The sequence below is a fragment of the Urocampus carinirostris genome, chromosome 9, assembly GCF_059441175.1.
Source record: "Urocampus carinirostris isolate Australia breed hairy pipefish chromosome 9, RoL_Ucar_1.0, whole genome shotgun sequence".
Taxonomy (NCBI): Eukaryota; Metazoa; Chordata; class Actinopteri; order Syngnathiformes; family Syngnathidae; genus Urocampus; species Urocampus carinirostris.
Window position 1 is genome coordinate 8,412,087 of NC_142357.1, and position 20,995 is coordinate 8,433,081.

Consider the following 20,995-nt stretch of genomic DNA (forward strand, 5'->3'; position numbering starts at 1 on the left):
AACACTTTAAAATGTATTTATTAACATGAGAAAAATCAAGCAAGAAAGTAAACAAAATATACAAGTGATTTTTTGCTGCACTAGGGACATAAAATACAAATAGCAAAGGCACCTCAGGAATGAAAAAAAAATAGTTTTAAGTAATTTAGTGTTCTGATCTTAATATTTACACATTAAAATACATTTTATCGTAATCTTTTGATAAGCTTATTCAACCTCTCTGGCAACGTCACAAGCTATCCACATTATACAAACACACAGTCATGAATTGCAGAACGGAAGCACAGTAAATGTAATCGGCAAAGGTCAATTTTTCTCAAGCTATGAAGGTCTTGACCTTCTGTGTAATGGCCCCACAACAAATTGGACATTTAATAAGCGTATTGGAACATTCCTCACAAGTGGCAAGATGACCACACGGGATGAAGACGATGCAAGTATCTCTGTCCATGCACACTTTACACAGTTTTTCCCTCTGTAGTTGCCGAAGCGTTTCCAATGGGTCCTCATCTGAAAAATGGGGGAAAAAAATCATTTTGCAAACACACTTAAAGTAGAATGGGCACATTTTTTGAAAACAAAAGTATTCTAACAAGAATAAGAATAAGAAAAATATTTGTTTACCATTTGTGTGCGTTGTAAATCCATTTTGATGACTTGTGATCTACAGAAAAAAAAAATTGTGTTTAGAAACATGGAAAAATCTGGACCATAGACTACATATGAATATGTGTTGCTGCAGTTATCGTCCTTAAATATAACAGCAATAGGGGCAAATCTTGGAAGTAATTAAACTTTTTTTATATCTATATTTATATAGTGTTATGGCAGTAAACCCAATCAGTCATATATCATACATACATTTTATTCATCCTGGCATTATAATTTTCTCACTTTTTTCCTTCTTTTGGCCAATGGTAAATCCTTGATTTAATTTAATTTCCAAGAAAATGTAAACGTGGTATAGTTGCTAAAAAATGTATGGGAAAAGATTTCACCCCAAAACTTTCAGGAACTGTTGGGAAAAAAACAATGGAAAGAACATTCTTGAGCAGATTAATAACATTATCCATGGTTTGAGTGCTTAAAAAAACAAAGAAAAAATATTTTCTCAACATATAAAATCTACCAAAGATCAGGATACAGTCTCAACTTATCTAAATGAGATTACCATTTATTGTTGCTGCTTAAAGCCCATGTAGAGGAAAATAGGCATTAATATCGTATTTATCGACTTCTTTTGTAAAGAAATGTACATCTTACCTATACATCCTATTTAATGATTTGTTTTGGAATTGTATTGCTTCTAAATGTCGTTGCACTATTTGTCCTTGCACTCTATTTACAATGCACTTGCAACTCGGGCCGATTGCCCATCACTGCCTTGTCAATATTTTTTGCCTCTTAATTCCGTACATTCTTTTTGTCTTATTTTTTTCTCTTTTAAGTCTTTTTTACATGTTTATCCTGGAGTGCAATGTCTAATATCACTTCACCCAAAATTAAAGCATTTTCCTACCCTTAAAAACACAACATTAAAATTCAAGTATTTAACGATTTCAAGCACCCATAGGAACCCTGCACTTACATGTTAAAAAAGGCTTGTTTCTAAAACTAAAAAGGAAAAGGTAAGATTGCTTGAAAATGTGTTTGGTGCCGTCAATATTTTTGATTGCTACTGTATTCATCAAAAAGATTTACCCAATTCGAGTGACAAAAAAACCCGTAGGAATCTTACTGTGCCATTTTTTTGGGGATCTTGAAGCTGGATGGAGTTGACAAATTCGAGTCCTTTTTCTGCCAACAAGAAGCTGCATCTGGTTGAGAATGTTGAGGTTCATTAGTCAAAGTTGAACAACAGCAAATAAGTGAAATGCATGCCGTAAATGTTGAAATTAGGAGTATCGTTACCCAGGATAACTTTTGGCATGCTCTTCCCATGGGTCTTCTTGAGGCTGCCAGCCCTTGAGCCCACCGCCACAACGAAAACACAATACCCTGTCGCCTGTCCCTACATAAAACACAAACAAATATGATATTCCTTCAGGACATTAAGTAAATTCAAATCGTCCTGAAATTACATGTAAATCTGGTGCAAAAGTCGAATCAAAAGCAACAATACTGCTAGATTGCCAGTCTATTGCAGTGTTTCTCAACTGACAAGACTTCAGGACCTACAATCCCACCCTACTTACAACCGAGATCCAAATATAGTAAAAAGATAAATCCACTTTTTCAATGTTTTGAATGACAATATTATAATTTCAACAAACAAAAAAGTGCAGTACTGAGATGGTTACATTTCAAATCATCTTAAATTATGTACGTTTAGCTGAGAACTGTCACACACAGAACCCAAACAATCAACACTCTATTTCCTATGGTACATATTTTATCGACAAACTTAAAATGCATTCAACAAAATATGCAATTCAGATTACTCCAAGTACGCAATTTTTTTGCTGATTAGCGTATCAACATGTAAATACTCTGACCAAACTGTACAGATCTTCTTTCTGTGGGTGTCCACTCGCAATTGCTGGGCATTATGCCATTAAAGAATGTATTTGACCCTCAGTTATTTTTTTTCGTGATATAATCTTTGCTAAGTTTATGCGACCCATTGAAAAGATACAAAGACCATTTTTGGGTTGCGACACACCAGTTGAGAAACACTGGTCGAGAGTTCAACCAAAAAGCAACTCATTGTATTGTGATGCGATTCCAATTGGGCTAAATAAATCGAGAATAACTGAAAGCCTGGTGATGCTAATGTAGTGTTAACAACAAACATGGGAGTGACTCGCATCCCCAAATATTTTATGTTACTTCTCTAAGTCAGGTACATACGCACCTGTGCTGTAGAAACCAGCCCTTGCAAGTCGAGCAGGATCTATTGGGTGCTCTATCCATGCAAAGGTGTTCAGCCTCTCTTCAAAACTTCCCATTGGGATGTAAGCGCTTCCTCGAAGTTGATTGCTACTATTCTCCTCTGCTGTCCCTCCCTCGGACGGGATGTTGCCCACATCGTGGCCGAGGATAAAGAAGCAGTGGGGAAAATGTCTGCTGTGTTCTCCCCAGGCAGTGTCCCCTGCTTCCCAGCCACCGAGCTTGCCGCCACAGCAAAAACATTGTACCCGGTCACGCTGACCCACATAGAAAAGGCCAGCTTGTGCCAGATCTCTGGGTGTCACCGGAACCGTTTGTGGCCAAGAGGAGAAGGTCTGACGTCTGGCCTCCTCCCTCCTCATATGGGGAACCATCGGATAAGTGGACTCATCGACCACTTCCCCTGTTCTCAAACGATATTCCATGTCTTCCGCTTCTTCATTGTATCCGGTCCCCGTCAACTGTGAACTGTGCTGGAAACTGCCGTGATGGGTGCAGGTGAGAAACTTGCACACTGGTGAGACCTGAAATTCACATAAATACATTAGGGCTTTAGGATTAGTCTACTTCGACAAAAAACAAAAATAGAAATAGTCGACAATGGAGTTCAGACTTTTTGTCAACAGAGTGAGGCATCTTTTCATGAATGTAATATGTGCTTAGAGTTCCAGAGGCGCATTAGCGTCTGTCTTTAGCAGTAACAAACATACAGAAATGGCGGCGTCAACAGTAAAAATACTACTTGCAAAATTTACAAAGCAGACCTTGCGTATCATGGCAGATGCTTGATGCAAAAAGATTTAAAGAGAGTATAAGAAAACAGAGTCTGAATCGCTTTGATAAGATTCAAGTCAAATTCAACATGGTTCGTACACACTTTTCATGGCCAAATTCAAGAACCTTTTAAATAATAATAATAATAATTTCCTTTGTATTGTCATTCTTTGTAACAATGTACACAGAACGAAATGTCGATACACCTGACCCGTTGTAGCGGGTCGATGCAGCCGCAGCCAGAGGGCGCCGCCATTATACCAATTAGGTATGTCTCGGTCGAGGCGCGAACCAGCGACCTCCCAGTCTCATAGCGGGCACACTACAGCGGGCACACTACCATCTAGGCTACTGAGCTGGTAAGGACCCTCAAAAGGCAATTTTCCAACTTCTCAAGTATCATTAAAAAAAAAAATCAGTGCGAATCATGCATTTTGTTGAGCCACAGATATTTCTGCGATTTATATTTGTGATTTTCAATCTTGCTTGTGTATTTATCAAGACATGCTTTTTCTTGCGTGTGCATTTATGAAGACATTAGATTTTAAGATCTTGAGTAAGTCGCAAATATATTTTTTGAGACATATCTCTCCTCATTTTAGTGTTTGGTAAAAATGAAAGTAATATTTAGCTTACTTTTTTAGTTGCAGGAATTTCCTTCCAATACTGTACAACGTTAATTTTCTTTTTTTGCATGGCCTACAATAAATGTCCATGATTTATATGTGATCTTTTCACAAATACACGTTTGATAGTGCTCTATTTAGGTGTAGCATGCACTTACACTCTCGGGCGCCATAAGATAATGCCGTACAAACATCATCATCATCATCTTTAAGTGGACGTGTTGAGAAACATGGCAACAATTTAAAGCATTTTCAAGCACTTCACCCCAAATCAAAGCACTTTCCAACCTTTGAAAACAGGACATTAAAATTAAAGCATTTTCAAGGATTTCTAGCATCCGTACAAACACTGATTCAGGCCGATACGGTTTTGAATACATTTTTGTACATTTTATACGCGTTTATTTCGCTATAAAAGTGAGCATGAGCGTTATGCCGGACTGTGAAAAACTTATTTGAAATTAAGTGCATGCAATCGGAAGGTCAAAAAAATTGATTTTTGTTGAGAAACATTAAGTTCTTGTGTAACCAACTTTGCAGTTGACCCCTGATTTTTCTTTACAAAAATCACATAATATTTATTTCAATTACCGTTCCACTGCTAATAAGCCTGTCATGGTTTACAAGGATTAAAAAGTTTAATTGATTTTAATGTAATATTTACTTAACTGTCCTTAAAAAAAAAAAAAAAGAGTTTTTTTTAGTTTTGTTTTTCAGAACTTTACTGACCGAGCACTGTGCCAAATTGCTTTTTTATTGAATATTTTGTGCAAATCAGTCATATGTTCCACATAAGGTGTATTTTTTCAGTGTTCCTATTATTCTTGAGATTGTTCTCATTTTGCACATATTTAAATCAACTCAATGCCAAATTTAAGAAAATAATATCTGATGATTCGACTAATCGTTTCCATTTTTGGTGAATAGTCGACCATTAAAATAAAAATTAGTTGCAGCCCTAAAATAGGTTGAAGCAAAAGTGATGAATGTGTGCATCCCATTTCCTTGCCATCTTACCTCTCTATGTCTCTCTGCAGGTATGTCTCCACTGCACCAGTTTTCTACAGTCACCCTACAGCTGAAACAGCGAACACGATCGGCATGACCGGTGTAATAGAATCCTGCCCGGGCCATTCGCTCTACGGGCACCTGCTCAATCAGACTGGAACCACTGAATGAGCGGAGGCGGTTGCTGATCAGAGAGAAGTCGACATTGTCGTCACACTCTAGTCCGTCGTCTTCTCTGAAGTCCGTCATAATGGCAGCAAGAAGGGTGTAGCTACAAAAAACAATCATAACATTCTTAAAAGACCATTACACACCTTATTTTTCATGACAAACTCTGTTGAAGTCACAAGGTCAATTACAAAGTCAATTAAAACAAAGGTTGACCTAAAATGGCTTTTGGAAACCCCAGTCAACCCCTGACTTAAATATGCATCAATCTTGTGACAAGACACAATTTTTCATAAAAAATTCTCGAGGCACACAGCCAGTTAAAAATGTTAAAAGAGTAAGTACCGGGATCAGGTTCATGTTTGTAGGTTAATCATTTTTGTCAATAATTACTATGTAATTTGTATTATTACTTTATTTCTAACATGTTTTGCTGTAAATATTATCTTTTTTTTTAGAAAAATAACAAAACGTAAAAGAGCTATCCTGAATTTTAAACTTTTCTACTCCCAGTAGCCATCTCCTTGCTTCTGTCATCATTGCAGCCCCTGACAACTCGCTCATGATGTTCGTGCATTTCTTAGATGTAAACTTTTTTTCATCTTTCTTAGGTTTGGGTTGCCGTTAGGATTGTACTTGAAGATGGCCTTGTCTTACTTTCACCATTTTCATGCTACACTAACAAATAGAAACAAAAAACAACCCACAGGGACAAGCATGATGTCTCCAGCACTATTCCCCTTACCTAATGTGATGTGCTCCAAACAGCTTTGCTAAAAGTAAGATAAAAGCAGATAGGCGCAGTGGGCAAAAAAAGCATAAAGCCTTTTTCATCTCAATTGGGCATTGTCAATACATGACCGCAGATTTCAACATGTTTTGGAGTTCCTGCACCAGTAATTCCCATTTTATCCAGACTAATTAAATAGATCTTAATTGTTTACTATTCTTTGTTTTCAAACGGAACATTCCCTTGGTTAATAAAAGTGCAATTGACTTAGGTGAGCAATTATTAAAAATAAAAACAAATCAACTTAAAAAAAAAGAACTAGCCTTTGCACAAAATCGTAAGGTGGCGTGGGCCTTGTGGTGTGTCGTCCAGGGAAATACGCATGCATCCACATTTGCTCATAGGTGTTGGGACATGAAATATTTGTGTGTGTAGGGGGCAAATACTGGTGTGAGTCACGTTTCCTCTACACAACTAGCTCAGCACACACACAACAGAACAGGGTGTATAACACTGTCACCCAGCAACGCGGCTTTGTCAACAAAGACAAATACTATTCATTTATTAATAGTTTTGTAGAGCTGTATAAAATAATTGTAGATTTTTTATCAAAATTTAAATTATACTCAATGCACAGTGAAGCGTTCCATAGTGTCCGGAAAGAAGGTCCCCAATGGTTTCGGCAAAAAATATTTTTGAATTATAATTTGATGCTTTCTTGTCCTTGAGTGAGAAGAGCCTTAATTTGCACAATACATGTGTTCTGAGCCATTGTACCGGTACCAGGACTTGATACATGCCATCATCTCGAGCAGAAACGTCAAACATATGGCCCGTGGGCCGGACCTCGCCAGTTGAATGATATAATGTGACCTGCCATAAATGTCTGATTATGTCAAAAAGGTAGCAAGTTTCTAGGTTATTTCAAAAGTTATGATTTTTTTTTTTTAATAAACACAAACCAAATGCTCTTTATGGCCGCTAGAAAGCAGTAAAGGATATACTTCCAGCCTTAGTAAGCCCAGCCTAGTAGTTTTATCTAATGTACTCTCATTTTATTGCTTAAGCACTGCTAAACTTTGTTATATTTCTTTTGTTTTAATTTCAAACCAGTATAGAAATGAAAGCAAACATGTTATATTTTTTCCATATCCCGCACTCGAGTTTGTACATAGTGGTGAGTCGATACAAGTGTGAAACTGCACTCAAGTCAAGTACATTTTTTTTTGTACAGCCATTAATCACAAAATGGCTTTCAGAGCTGCACAGACCATCATTACAACATTTCCTGATCTGAAGCCTACATGAGGGCAAGGAAAAACTCAAAAACCTCTGAATGCGAAAAAGAAGAAACCTTGAGAAGGAGCTGCACATAAGGTAATGCCCCTTCCAGGATGACCAGGCTGCATGTTGCAAGGGCATTCAAAGTCATTAAAAGAAACCGGCAGCATTATAAAATCCGCCAGACAAGACCAAACAACATCACATTATTTGCTTTTTCCTTGCTCAAACATATTCACCATACGCAGCTAATGGGACAGTGTGTATTATTTAACAAATTCAATGCCGAACATGATATCCATTATTTTCCTATTGTTTGTGAGTAAATGTTTTATGTTTGCATGATTTCTGTTATTCATGGTTCCCGATCCCTTAACCACCAGGGTCTTCGGGGCACCACTTTCTGTGGTGTGTCTTGGGCAAGTACAGCTTAGCGGCGCACATCACTCTACAGTTTTTTGGTTAAGGTGGGGGTGGATGGGTCGCGTGCTCTCATCTAGATTTCAGATCAGGGGACCATGTAAAGATGTGTGTAGCCATTTGAGACTTTTGGTGATTAAGGGCTATACAAACAAACGTGACTCGAACTAAAGGCTCCTAGCATGTTATGTTTTTGAGAAGGGAACAGCTGCATCAGACCACACATTAAGGGAAGAATCGAAAAACATACTCTTCTGTGATCTTCGGCTTGAAACCCTGAAGCGTGTGCCGAGTATTTAAGATGAGTGTATCATGAACCACACTTCGAGGGGTGTGTTGGTAATGAATCCGGTGACGTTTGAGAATAACGAAGCGGCTGTACCGCGTGACTGATTCAGGAAACAATTTGCTACTTTAGAGTGTGGTTCGATATAAAAGCGGCAATGAAACGCCCCATAGTTGAAAGTCCCCTTCAGTACTGGGAATCACAAAAAAATGCAACTCCAAATATTAACAAACTTGCTGTCACACATCTATACACCTCTGCTTCATCGGTATCTTGTGATTGTTTTTCCAAAAACAGGTGAAATTCTCTGGGAAAAAAAACGCCTGGGGCCAAAAACTTTGGTAAAAATATTGGTCTGAAGTAAAAATGAAAAAGCACTTTACCATCCTTTTTTCACGTGTTGCATAAGCGCAAAGTAACACAGAAACATTTCATGATACACTTACTCAGATACTCTCTGAATATACACACTTCAATGGTTGTTGTTTTTGAGAGTAATACCGTATTTTACACAAGCATGTTATACGTTTTCTGTCCACATGATAGCATGATCGAGGTAATGAATTATCTTGAAGCCCCTATGTGTGTGAGGAGCGTTTGATCCCAAGAGCCAAGAAGAGATCTGCAGGTTCGAGAGAATTCTCCATTCGGGTTCCGGTGCTGTGGAACGCTCTGCCCCCCTGAGATTCGACCTGCAACCTCAGTGGAACTGTTTAAATCTAGGCTTAAAACACACTTATTTTCTTTAGATTATGAATGACCTATATTTCATGGTGACAATATCTATGTATTATTATTTAGGGATTACCTCATGTGCGGTCCCTTCTCAAGGTTTCTTCATTTGCCTCACGTTGAGGTTTTAGAGTTTTTCCCTTGCCCTCATGTGGATTTTAGATCAGAGGATGGTGTAATAACAGTATGTGATTTGCAATAATCTGGTCTTTACAGCCCTCTAAGACTCCCTTGTGATTAAGGGCTATGCAAATAAAGATGATTTGACTTGACATTTCCCTTGGAGGCTTCACTGCTTTCGGGCTTCATTTTGCCATCACTACCTCTGCTCATTGATCTCCTCATCATAACCCAACTGATTTTTCAAACTAATATATATATATATATATATATATATATATATATATATATATAAATGCTGTATCTGTTTTTATATTCAACTGTACTCAAATAAAAACACCACAATTTTTGGATCGATTCTGACTTCCCTTTTTGCGATTCATTTAGGAACTCCAACGTGTCTAAGGCTCCCAGTATGTTTTTGATAAGGGAAACGATTTAACGGTTGCGTCAAACCACAGTGAAGAGGGAATCGAAAAAAATACTGTGCTCTTTGATCTCACTCTGACCAAACTTCATTTTAAATTCTATATATTTGAAGTCTGTTTTTATACTCAATTGTACTAAAAAAATAAAAATAAAAACACCTTAAAATAAGCGTCGATTCTTACATCCCTATATAGATAGCGATTTATTCACCAACTTTAACGTGTCAAAGATTTGGTTTCGCGCAGTTGTAACCAAAACATCCTTAACGTCCCACTCCCAAATCTCACATGGCATTCCACGAGCTAGCTGTCACGGCCTCCGTAGGAAGGTGTGGAAATAATTGGTGCTGTTCGCCAAGAAAACAAGAACACTGTTCGCCTGGTGGTTCGACATAAAACTATGAAAATATAACACAGACCCGTGCTATACTGTACAGTACTTTGCAGTTAGCGTTAGGACTCAGACATGAGATTACGAGTTTCGTGCTAGCTGTAGACGTCGAGCTAGCATCACTATCAGACGTATTCCACAACTTTATAGCTTTATATTTGATCACTAGAGTCGTAAATGTATTACCTCCGTCCAGTTTGCGAAGTTCGAATCCACCTTCAACTTCCACAGAAGATCCTCAGTCGTAACAGAAAAGAGGTGTTTCTAATGACGCGACCCTTTCAGGAAGTAGTGGATCAAAGGTTGACTTGTGCGCACCATCTTCTGCGCATTTCACGTGACATCGAAGACTGATACAATACACAATTTACATCGCCAGAGGGCAACACTGTATATGTATAGTGTACATAAATACAATCTGTGCTTTATTGTTTGATGATTTTACCGATAGGCATTATGATATAAATTGTTTGATTTCAGTTTGAAACATAACATAATTTGGTCTCTGGTGAGTGCACTGAATAGTGTGCCATTTAATACTTTTTTTATTCGTAAATTACAAGCATTTTTAATTGTAAATCAAGTTCCCATGAGAAGGTTTACTACGACCCCTGGGATTATCTTGATTTAGTTTTGCATACCTGTGTACTTTCCCCGTATTTTATATGTTTTCAATCATTAAAAATTTGTGTACTGCTGCATAAAATAGGAAGCCCTTAACATGCTGCAAGTGGGGTAATAACTAAGAAAGATGCTCAATTAATTGTTTTGTTTGTTTTGTACATGAAATAAATTGCACGCATAAATGATCTTTATTTTTATTCCACATAGTCTGTCTTCCATCCATCCATTATCTGCACCGCTTATCCTCAGGAGGGTCACGGGTATGCTGGAGCCCAGCCCAGCCAACCCTGAACTGGTTGCCAGCCAGTCGCAGGGCACACGGAGACAGACAACGTACTCGCTCGCTCTCTCATACTCAGGGACAATTTGAACCGGACAATTAACCTTTTTGGAATATGAGAAGAAACCTGAGTGCCAGCAAGCACAGGGAGAACACGCAAACTCCACACAGGGAGGCTGTTAGCTGGATTTGATCCCATGACCTCAGAACTGTTCCGCAGATGCGCTAAACAATAATCTGCTGTGCCGCTCATAGTCTGTCTTGCTGTGAGTAAATCGGGGCCGCATTGTGTTTGTAAGGTTCATTATTGCTTATTAAGAAAATTGCAATCATTAATAAGGGGAGCAATTGAGGTTGACGGGAATGCTATTGTACATCGAGAATCGTTGCGTTTTTTGTTTTTTTGTTTTTAACTGTATATGTTATATTTAACTGTATATGTTAAAATATTCATTTTGAGTGAATGATAGAAAATAGCATGTATTGTCAGAACCCGAACAGACGGAGGACCCGGACGCGTAACGTTTTCACACAAGCTTTATTTAACGGGAATGGGGCAGTAATGCGCGTGACCACGAACGCCAGTGCTTCGGCGATCGCTGGGTGGAAGGAGTGAGACAGAAGTCAAACACGGGAGAACAGGAAGCCAGAGGCAGATGAGATCAGAAGCGGACAGGACAGACGGGATCGATACTAGATACAGGATACACGAGCAGATACCGGCCAGAACGGAACAGACGGAATCAATACCGGATACTGGAGCAAGATACCGGACAGGACTGGACAGACAGGATCGATACCGGATACTGGAGCAAGATACCGAACAGGATCGATACTGGATACTGGAGCAAAATACCGGACAGGATGAGACAGACGGGGTCGATACGGATACTGGAGACTGGAAAAAGATACCGGACAGGAAGAGACAGACGGGGTCGATACCAGATACTGGATAAACAAGCAGGATACCGGACAGAGTCAAAATACAAGTCTTGCTAGTGCAGAGGTTCGTTGATGGACTGAATGAGAGCACCGAGTTTAATTAGGAGGGGAGCCAATCAGGCAACGAGCAACAGCTGGCGCCAAATAAGCAGGCCCAAGTGAGGGCAATGGGAAACCATGACATTACTACTATTATGTTTTTCTCATCTCTCATCTCATCTCATTAGCCGTACCGCTTATTCTCATTAGGGTCGCGGGGGGCGCTGGAGCCCATCCCAGCCATCTCCAGGCAGTGGGCAGGGGACACACTGAACTGGTTGCCAGCCAATCGCAGGGCACACGGGGACAGACAACTCACTCGCTCATTCACACCTAGGGACAATTTGTACCGGGCAATTCACCTGAAATGCATGTTTTTGGAATGTGGGAGGAAACCGGAGTGCCCGGAGGAAACCCACGCAAGCACGAGGAAAACATACAAACTCCGCACAGGAAGTCTGGAGCTGGATTTAAACCCACACAGGAGGTTCCCATGACATGAACTGTGCCGCACAAGCGCTAACCACTGCGCCGCCGTGCTGCCCTATTATATTTTTCTTTGTATTAAATTCAGCCCACTTTTGCACAAATGTAAAGGTTCCTGATGGTGCCTGAATAATACAGGTTTATTTTATTTAAATATTGTGTGATGGGAACTTGTATACAAAATGAATGCATCTTTGACTGTTGAAAATTATTATTACTGGGAGATCCATAAGAAAATATTTCCCGATCTAAACACATTTGAATATATTTGTTAGGTTTTCAGTAGGTTTATTTACAATAGGTTCTTTTTAAAGTATAAAAAAAAAAAAATCAAAATTCGATCACCCTTGGTTTGTTGTCAATCATTAACATTTGGCTCTTTGTTATTTTGACTTTTGCGCCCCTGTTGTAAGGGGGTAATTTTAGGACTAAGACTATTCGTCCATTTTCTAAAACGCTGATGTGGATGAAGTGGCAGGGATTAAGAGGGTTTGGGCATCTCCTCTGAGATACTAAGCAGAAGAGAATGAATGGATGCACCCCAGTAAAACTATCCTCTAGACCAGTGATTCTTAACTAGTGGTTTAACGACCCAAAACTGGGGACTGTTTCATCATGAAACAAGGTTAACAATTTTCAGGGAAACAGAAAGTGCTGCATAAGTGGAAAGTTTAATCCCTTAACCAGTAGGCCAGTAGGGTCTTAGGGCTTCATTTCTTGTAGTGTGTCTTGGGCAAGTACAGCCTGTCATATTCCAAGATTGATCCCAAAAAACAAACTTTGTTGACAAAATTTAGAAAAGTGGGTTTTTACATTTTGGGGGATATAAAAATGCAACACATGACATGTATTGCTCTTTCCCTTTTGTTTTGTAGGAGTCCAAATATGATATTATCTTTGAATAAGGTGGTAGGAAAAGAGTATCTTACATATTTGCAGGTGCATAGCATATATTTGTATGTACTTTTGTTTTTGGGTGGATGGGTGAGTCCCCTTCACCACTAAGTCCGTAAGGGCACGATTTCCTGTGGTGTGCCTTGGGCAAGTAAATCCTAGTGGCGCCCATCCCTCTCCAGGCCAACAAATGTTTCCACCCGGTCTCAAGCCGGGGACCTCTCGCCTGTTTGGCGAATGTGCTAACCACTCAAGATAAATGACAAGCACTTGGATTTTGTTATTGTTTAATATCATAGAATTTTTTTTTTTGTGTGCACTATTATTCAATCTGTCCAAAACTTAAATTTTTGAAGAGGAAATTAAAATGTCTCGATTTATCGAAAAAAATAATCAATCGATTTGAATATTACAATAATATTTAGTTGCGGTCCTAATATTTATATTCTGTTTGTTACATGTAAGTCCTCAAAGAGAAACCAACTCGTTTTTCATTATCAAACCTTTCTTAAAGAGCACCGGGAACCACTAAGGAGTGCCAAAGAGCCAGATGTGTCTTCAGAGGCGCTTGTTCCTACCTCTTGGCTGTTGGACAATGTGGGTGTGTCCATTGTGCTGGAAACAAACACAGTATATGGAATAAAACCACAGGCACACACATTGTAAACAATCTTAAGATACATTTTATTGAGTTGATTCACAAGTCGAACTTCACACAAGGTGGACTGCAGTTTTAGCCAGCGTGTTAGTTTTTTTGGTCGGATGATCCGCTGATAGGAAAGCCAAACACTTCAATCGAGCCCAAACTGGTGAATAATCATGAAAAGCTACTGAATGAGGAAGGTGGATGCAAATGATTTCAAACTATAAAAGCACTTTTTGGTTGAGATCATCCTTCAACGATTCGACGAAGTAGGTTGCCCAGACTTCCTTTGGCCATCTGGAGCGGGGTTTTCTCCTCCTTGTTTTCGATGTAAATGCTTGCTCCGTGTTCCACCAACAACTTTGCAGCTTCCACGCGCTCTTCGTCACACGCCAAGTGCCTTTTGTTGTTGGGTCAACAAAATTGAAAGCGAGTTACAATTTTTTTTTTAAATCCCTCATTAATTCGAGCATTGTTCACTTCATCATAACTTTAACTCAACTGCTACTGAATGGACTGGCAGTGAATATGTAATGTAAAAAAAAAATGTAAAAAATGGAATTCAAAAAAATATGAGTCGGCGAGCTACTTATTTCATATATAAGGCGCACCTGACTAAACAGCACATTCAATTATAACTACAGGGTTGCGTTAAAAATACCCATTTTATCGAACATAAATATTAGAAAATCTGATTCCACAACTCAATTAACTTCATACATTCATAAATGGTAACTGTATGTAATATAAACTTTTTACTGTTATGCAGTTCTGATTTGATTTACTGTATTTCCGGACTTTAAGGCACACCTGATTACAAGGCCCACCCTCAAAATATTTCTCTGTGAGCTATTTATTTCATAAAAAGGCGCACGTGACTACTAGGTGCATGAAATTAAAACTACAGAGTTGCATTAAAAATGTGTTTCATAGAACATATGTGGGAAATGTGATTCCATCTTGATTCATTCATAAATAGTTAGTGTATTTAGAACGATTTCTTTGTATTGTTATGCATTTCAAATCTTGTGACTGTATTTACGGGCTACAAGGCGCACCTACTTATAAGGCGCTCTTTCTGATTTCTGCAAAAATTTAGTGTTGAGGTGTGCCTTATAGTTCTGAAAATACAGTACTTCTAATAAAAATGTGTCAATTTGGTGTCTTGTCCCCTGTGACCCAAACATTCAGAGATATTTCATGCAGAAAAATTAATTCGTTACTACTTCTTTTGCATTTTAAGTTTTTTTAGTGGTCAGAAAAGGTATGAACAGTGAAGAAAATATGTACCAGCATTTGAAAACCCTGTTATTTAACTATTTCTCCCACTTAGAAATCATGGAGAGGTCTGAAATTTTCGTCATAGGTGCTATCCACTTTGAGAGAGATAAACTAAAAATAAAAATTCAGAAATCCCAATGCATGTTTGTTTTTTTAACAATTTATTTGCATGATATAGCTACAAATAAGTATTTGAACACCTGAAAAATGAATGTTAATATTTTGTACAGTAGCCTTGGTTTTCCATTACAGAGGTCAAACTTTTCCTGTTGTCTTACATCAGGTTTGCACACACTGCAGGAGGGATCTTGGCCCACACTCCTTCACACAGATCTTCTTTTGATCAGTCAAGTTTCTGGGCTGTCGCTGAGAACACGGAGTTTGAGCTCCCTCCAAAGATTTTCGATTAGGTTCAGGTCTGGAGACTGGCTGGGCCATGCTAGAACCTTGATATGCTTCTTACCGAGCCACTCCTTGGTTTTCCTGGCTGTGTGCTTCGGGTCATTGTCGTGTTGAAAGACCCAGCCACAACCCATGTTCAATGCTCTGACTGAGGGAAGGACGTTGTTTACCAAAATGTCACAATACACGGCCCAGTCATCCTCTCTTTAATGCAGTACACTCGTCCTGTGCCACGTGCAGAATAACACCCCCAAACATGATGCTACCACCCCAACACTTCACCGTGAGGATGGTGTTCTTCAGATTGTTCTCTTTATTCTTCTTTCTCCAAACACGCCTAGTGGAATTATTACCAAAACGTTTTATTTTGGTCTCATCTGACCACAAACCTCCCATGACTCCTAGTCCAAATGGTCAAATGCAAACTTAAGATGGGGCCTGACATGTGCTGGTTTAAGCAGGGGAACCTTTTGTGCCATGCATGATTTCAAACCATGGCGTCTTAGTGTATTACCTACAGTAACCTTGGAAATGGTGGTCACAGCTCTTTTCAGGTCATTGACCAACTCCTGTCGTGTAGTTCCAAGCTGATTCCTCACCTTTCTAAGAATCATTGAGACCCCACAAGGTGATATCTTGCATGCGGCTCCACTCCAATTGAGATTGACCGTCATGTTTAGCTTCTTCAATTTCCTAATGATTGCTCCAAAAGTGGACCTTTTTTCACCAAGCTGCTTGGCAATTGCTCAGTAGCCCTTTCCAGCCTTGAGGAAGTGTACAATTTAATCTCTGGTGTCTTTGGACAGCTGTTTGGTCTTCATGTTACAAGTTAACGTTTACTGATTGTATGAGGTGGACGGGTGTCTTTATGCAGCTAATGACCTCAAATAGGTGCATCTGATTCAGGATGATACATGGAGTGCAGGTGGACTTCTAATGGGCGGACTAACAGGTATTTCAGGGTCAGAATTCTAGCTAATACACAGGCGTTCAAATACTTATTTGCAGCTGTATCACACAAATAAATTGTTAGAAATCATGCATTGTGATTTCTGGATTTTTATTTTTAGTTTATCTCTCTCACAGTGGACGTGCACCTACAATAACAATTTCAGACCCCTCCATAACTTCTAAGTGGGAGAAATAGCAAAATATCAGGGTGTTCACATACTTATTTTCTTCACTGTAGGTATTACTTTGCACCAAAAAAAGAAATATAAATTGTATATGTTCGTTTTGCTCTCTTTCATCTCTTTCTTTGATTTTATTTTTGGCTTTCTATCGTTCCTCCCTTTCTAATTGATCTCTCTTTTGTGTGTCTTGTGTCTCTTTTGTCCCTCTGTCTCTCTTCTCTCGTCTTTTGTCTCTTATCTCCTTCATCTCAATCAGTCTTTTTTCCGTCTCACTTTTTTCTCTCTTCTCTTTCATCTATTTTCTTTTTATCTCTCTTCTCTTTCATCCCTCTCTCTCTTTTGTCTCCCTCTCGTCTTGTTGCCTCGCTCTCTTTCACCTCTCTCTTGGATCTCTTGCTTTCATTTCTTTTTGTCTTTCTCATCTTTCTCCCTCTCTTTCCTCTCTTCTCTTTCATCTATCACTCTTTCTCCCCATCTCTCGTTCTTTTTCCTGTATTACTAGTCCGGCCACTGCGAGATTGTTTTTGGTACCATGGGGGCCCCCAGCACAAAAACATTGAGACCCCTGGTTTACAATGAACATAAGGCTTAAAAATGGAGAAATGTATTTTTGAAATAACCGTGACGATATGAGAAATTCCTACAATTTCTTTCCCCCTCATGTATTGCTAAGGTATCAGATTTATGACTGTATCTGTAGATACCACAAATAAAATCAATATTGTTTTTCCTCCTGGTTGTGCCTTTATCATTCTTTTAATCAAATGCATCCCACCACTGTAAAGATTTTCCCATCTCTGCATTAGGGTTATGTCAAATAAAAGCAACCTCCACACATACAGCGCTGTGTTGCCCTGCGAGTCCTGAATGTTGGTCGAAGCACTCTGCTTAAGAAGCAGCTGGATCAGACGATAGTTGCCCTTGGCGGACGCTCGATGGAGTGGCGTGGAATCCAGTTTGTCCGTGGCATTAGGGTCTGCTCCATTTTCAAGCAACAACAAAGCAATCTACAAGGAAGGAAGCACAAAACTGAGAACAACTGCCTTTTATGTACTTAATTGACATTAGATTACATAGTGTTGACGTTGTACAATTTCTCAAAACAAATATGAAAGCCAAAACTTTGATTTAAGGCTATTGAGCTGTTGATTGAACTGTTTTTAATCAAAAGTTCATTTTCCGAACCGCTCACTCATGCCTAAAGACAATTTGGACCCATACTAAACCTGTCATTTACAATTTTGGAATTATATTTTTGGAATGTGAGAGGAAGCCTTAGTGCCTGGAGAAAACATTACTGTCAGATTTGCTATATGCACAACATACAGCGCAGAAGAAATTACTTTCTCCTCCCCGCAACAAATAGCACCAAAAACCCACGCAGGATGTCATGGAAAATCCACAGCCAGTAGCTGTGACTGAACCCAGGACCCCGGAATTGTGAGGTGGATGTCCTAACCTGTCCTTTACCGTGCCACCCAACAAAGACTATTTTTAACCATTTTCATTTTGATTTCTCAAAGTTAAATATTCATTGATTTCATTAAAACCAATCATTTCTGTTAAATTAAATTAAAACATTTTGCTGATGACAGTGCCAAGATCTATTAGTCACAACTTGGTTAATCTTACTTTTTCCTTAACATTTATTGATATTAGTCAGCTAACAAATGTCTGCATTATTTTTATTTATTTAGGTATTTACGGTTTAAGTGTTTTTTTAATACTTTATTTGGGAGAAATATATATTTTAACCTTTTAACCGATTTTGCTTTTACTTTGTAAAAAACTGAATCAATTTCTTTTTTTCAGATCTGGTATGGGCTAACTAAGTAACGAAATGTTTATCAATATAGGTTTCATATCATTTTTCCCATCTGATTATTTGTTTCAATAAGTGATGGATCAAGAATTAAAATTAAAATAAATGGAGTCATCTGATAGATGCCAGATCATGACATGACATATCATATACCACAGTGGAACAGTTATGGTGTAGTTTATTGCTTTTTTTCCACAAGGCTGGTTTGGCGCCGCATCTCGCCACACTGTTAAGCTGGGAATAACGCCAGACTGCCTCATTTTTTCCCACTAGAAAACACATGCCCAAACAGAAGTGCCATTTTTCCTGATAACCATTTTTACTTACGTTTTGGTATTACAACTCTTGCATCTAATGAATGCAAACACGAGTCCTGCGTTACAAGTTACAACATAACATATATGTACTTGATTTCTACGCAATCCAAAAAGTGAAATGGGAAAGAAGGTCCAACAACGGGTGACGGGGTACGGAACCAGAATTGTGCAAGTAAGGCAAAAATGGCAAGCTACTTGAATAAGAAAACATCCATGGTTGGAGAAAAGTCATCTTAAACATTAAGAAAGTTAGATCATTACCTCATATCTGCCCTTGGAGGCAGCATAATGCAGAGGCGTGCATCCATTTTGATTGACAGAGTTTAACTGAGCCCCTTTGGATATGAGAGCTCTGACAATTTCTTCTCGGCCTGCAGATGATGCGATGTGAAGAGGGGTCCATGCGGTCTGAAAAGAACATGTCTAACAGTCAAGTGGCATACACATTGAGACATTTTTGAATCACTTTTAACGTCCTATTCTTTTTCGCATGTGTCAATCTACTATGCAAGTGGTCGGCAACCCTTTCTGTACCACAGACCAGTTTAAGGTTTGACTATTCTTGTGGCCCGGCTCAAAAACAACGTGAGTAATAATAACAATAATGATTATAAGAATAAGCCAATATCCGCTGTTACATCCAGTGTTGAGCAATTGAGATCAGTGATATGAAGTTGACTAAACATTGAAGTTGACTAAACATTCAACGCTCAATTATGGTAACATACTCAGACGCGTCTATACACAAATACATCCAGTATAAGCAAAAACTAAGGCAGCTTTGTTTCTTTTTGTGTGGCCCAGTACTAAATGTCCTGAGGCCGGTCCTGGTCCGCTCCCTGGTGGTTGCTGACCACTGTATTATACTGCTTATTTTTCTCAAAGGTTCAGTTTGGAAATTTGAGCAACAAACTTTACTTGAGATAATACAGTTACTTTGTTAGTAAGATAATTACTGTTTTTAGCGGTTCTTACAAAATACCATGACCTCAAACTCAATGAACAAACTCATCCAATTATTGTATACAGTGTTTGTACACCTTTTTCATGGCCCAATTTAAGCACATTTTAAAGACTTTTAAAGCAACCTTTTCAATTTTCTAAGTACCATTCTCTGGCGAGAATCATGTATTTTGCAGAGCCAAAAACATATCTGTGATTTAGATATGCCTTTTTTAATCTTGCGTGTGCATTTATCAAGACTATGATTTTTAGATTGTGAGTAATTTGAGAGTATATTTGTTTTTGAGACAGATCCCACCCACATAAGAAAGAAAGGAAAATTGTCTGAAATGTGTACCATACATTTTATTACAATTTATCACTGTGAAATGCAACCGTAATGTTTGCGCATACCCCATAATTAGTTTCCAAAATGTATTGTTTTTCAAAGCTGTTGATTTCAAAACATTAGACCCTTGTGTATGATGATCAGTGGAAAAAATAAAAATGTCAATCAATCATCCCAGCAATCATCGAGCAGTGGGCAGGGGTTGCCAGCCAATCGCAGGGCACACGGGGACAGACAACTCACTCATTCACACCTAGGGACAATTTGGACCGGCCAATTCACCTGAAAACGCATGTTTTTGGAATGTGGGAGGAAACTGGAGTGCCCGGAGGAAACCCATGCAAGCACGGGGAGAACATACAAACTCCGCACAGGAAATCTGGAGCTGGATTTGAACCCACGCAGGAGGTTCCCAAGACATGAACTGTGCCGCACATGCGCTAACCACTGCGCCGCCGTACTGCCCTGACTAAAACATAATTGATATAAATATAAGAATAGATGTTTTGGGCCATACGTCGTCTTTCAAGTTCACTTCAACCCCCAGGTCAAGTAAAAAGGAGACAATGTTGGTGTGGCCAGCCGAACAAGCCCAGTGTAGAGCCGTTCTGTGGTCCTAGAGGAGGGAAAAAGAAAGAGAAATTGAAAACATATTTGACCACATGGAAAATTTGGCAAAGCCGAGCTTTCACCACATAAACAAAAGAAGTTGCTGGGTCGTGAATTCTTACCTGGTCTGTTTTGCAGGCAAGGGTTTTATCTGATAAAATGCATTCCTTTAATTTCTCGTACTGGCCCAAATATGCTAAATTGCACACGTCTACGTTAGATACAGAGCCTTCCATTCCAGATTGAATTACTTTAATAATTAACAGGGGGAAATAAACAATGTGTGCAGGAGCGCACAACACCGGCTTTCAAACACTGGGGCAATGACTCAGGAAATTCATGACTTCTACTTCCGCATTGACAAAATACACTCACCACA

General features: G+C 38.9%; 2 protein-coding genes across 2 annotated transcripts; both read right to left on the reverse strand.

Moving 5' to 3' along the window:
* xiap (X-linked inhibitor of apoptosis) lies at positions 1-10,183 on the reverse strand. The gene is made up of 7 exons (XM_088344439.1): positions 10,040-10,183; positions 5,307-5,568; positions 2,855-3,413; positions 1,912-2,011; positions 1,739-1,817; positions 625-664; positions 1-510 (listed from the first exon to the last, which is right to left on the reverse strand). The coding sequence occupies exons 2-7, from the start codon at positions 5,544-5,546 to the stop codon at positions 317-319; spliced, it is 1,212 nt and encodes a 403-aa protein (XP_088200565.1). The 5' UTR covers positions 5,547-5,568; positions 10,040-10,183; the 3' UTR covers positions 1-316.
* A 3,601-nt stretch (positions 10,184-13,784) lies between these two features.
* On the reverse strand, positions 13,785-20,959 carry psmd10 (proteasome 26S subunit, non-ATPase 10). The gene is made up of 5 exons (XM_088344444.1): positions 20,739-20,959; positions 20,525-20,623; positions 18,978-19,124; positions 17,418-17,584; positions 13,785-14,161 (listed from the first exon to the last, which is right to left on the reverse strand). The coding sequence occupies exons 1-5, from the start codon at positions 20,850-20,852 to the stop codon at positions 14,008-14,010; spliced, it is 681 nt and encodes a 226-aa protein (XP_088200570.1). The 5' UTR covers positions 20,853-20,959; the 3' UTR covers positions 13,785-14,007.
* Between the last annotated feature and the right edge of the window lie 36 nt (positions 20,960-20,995).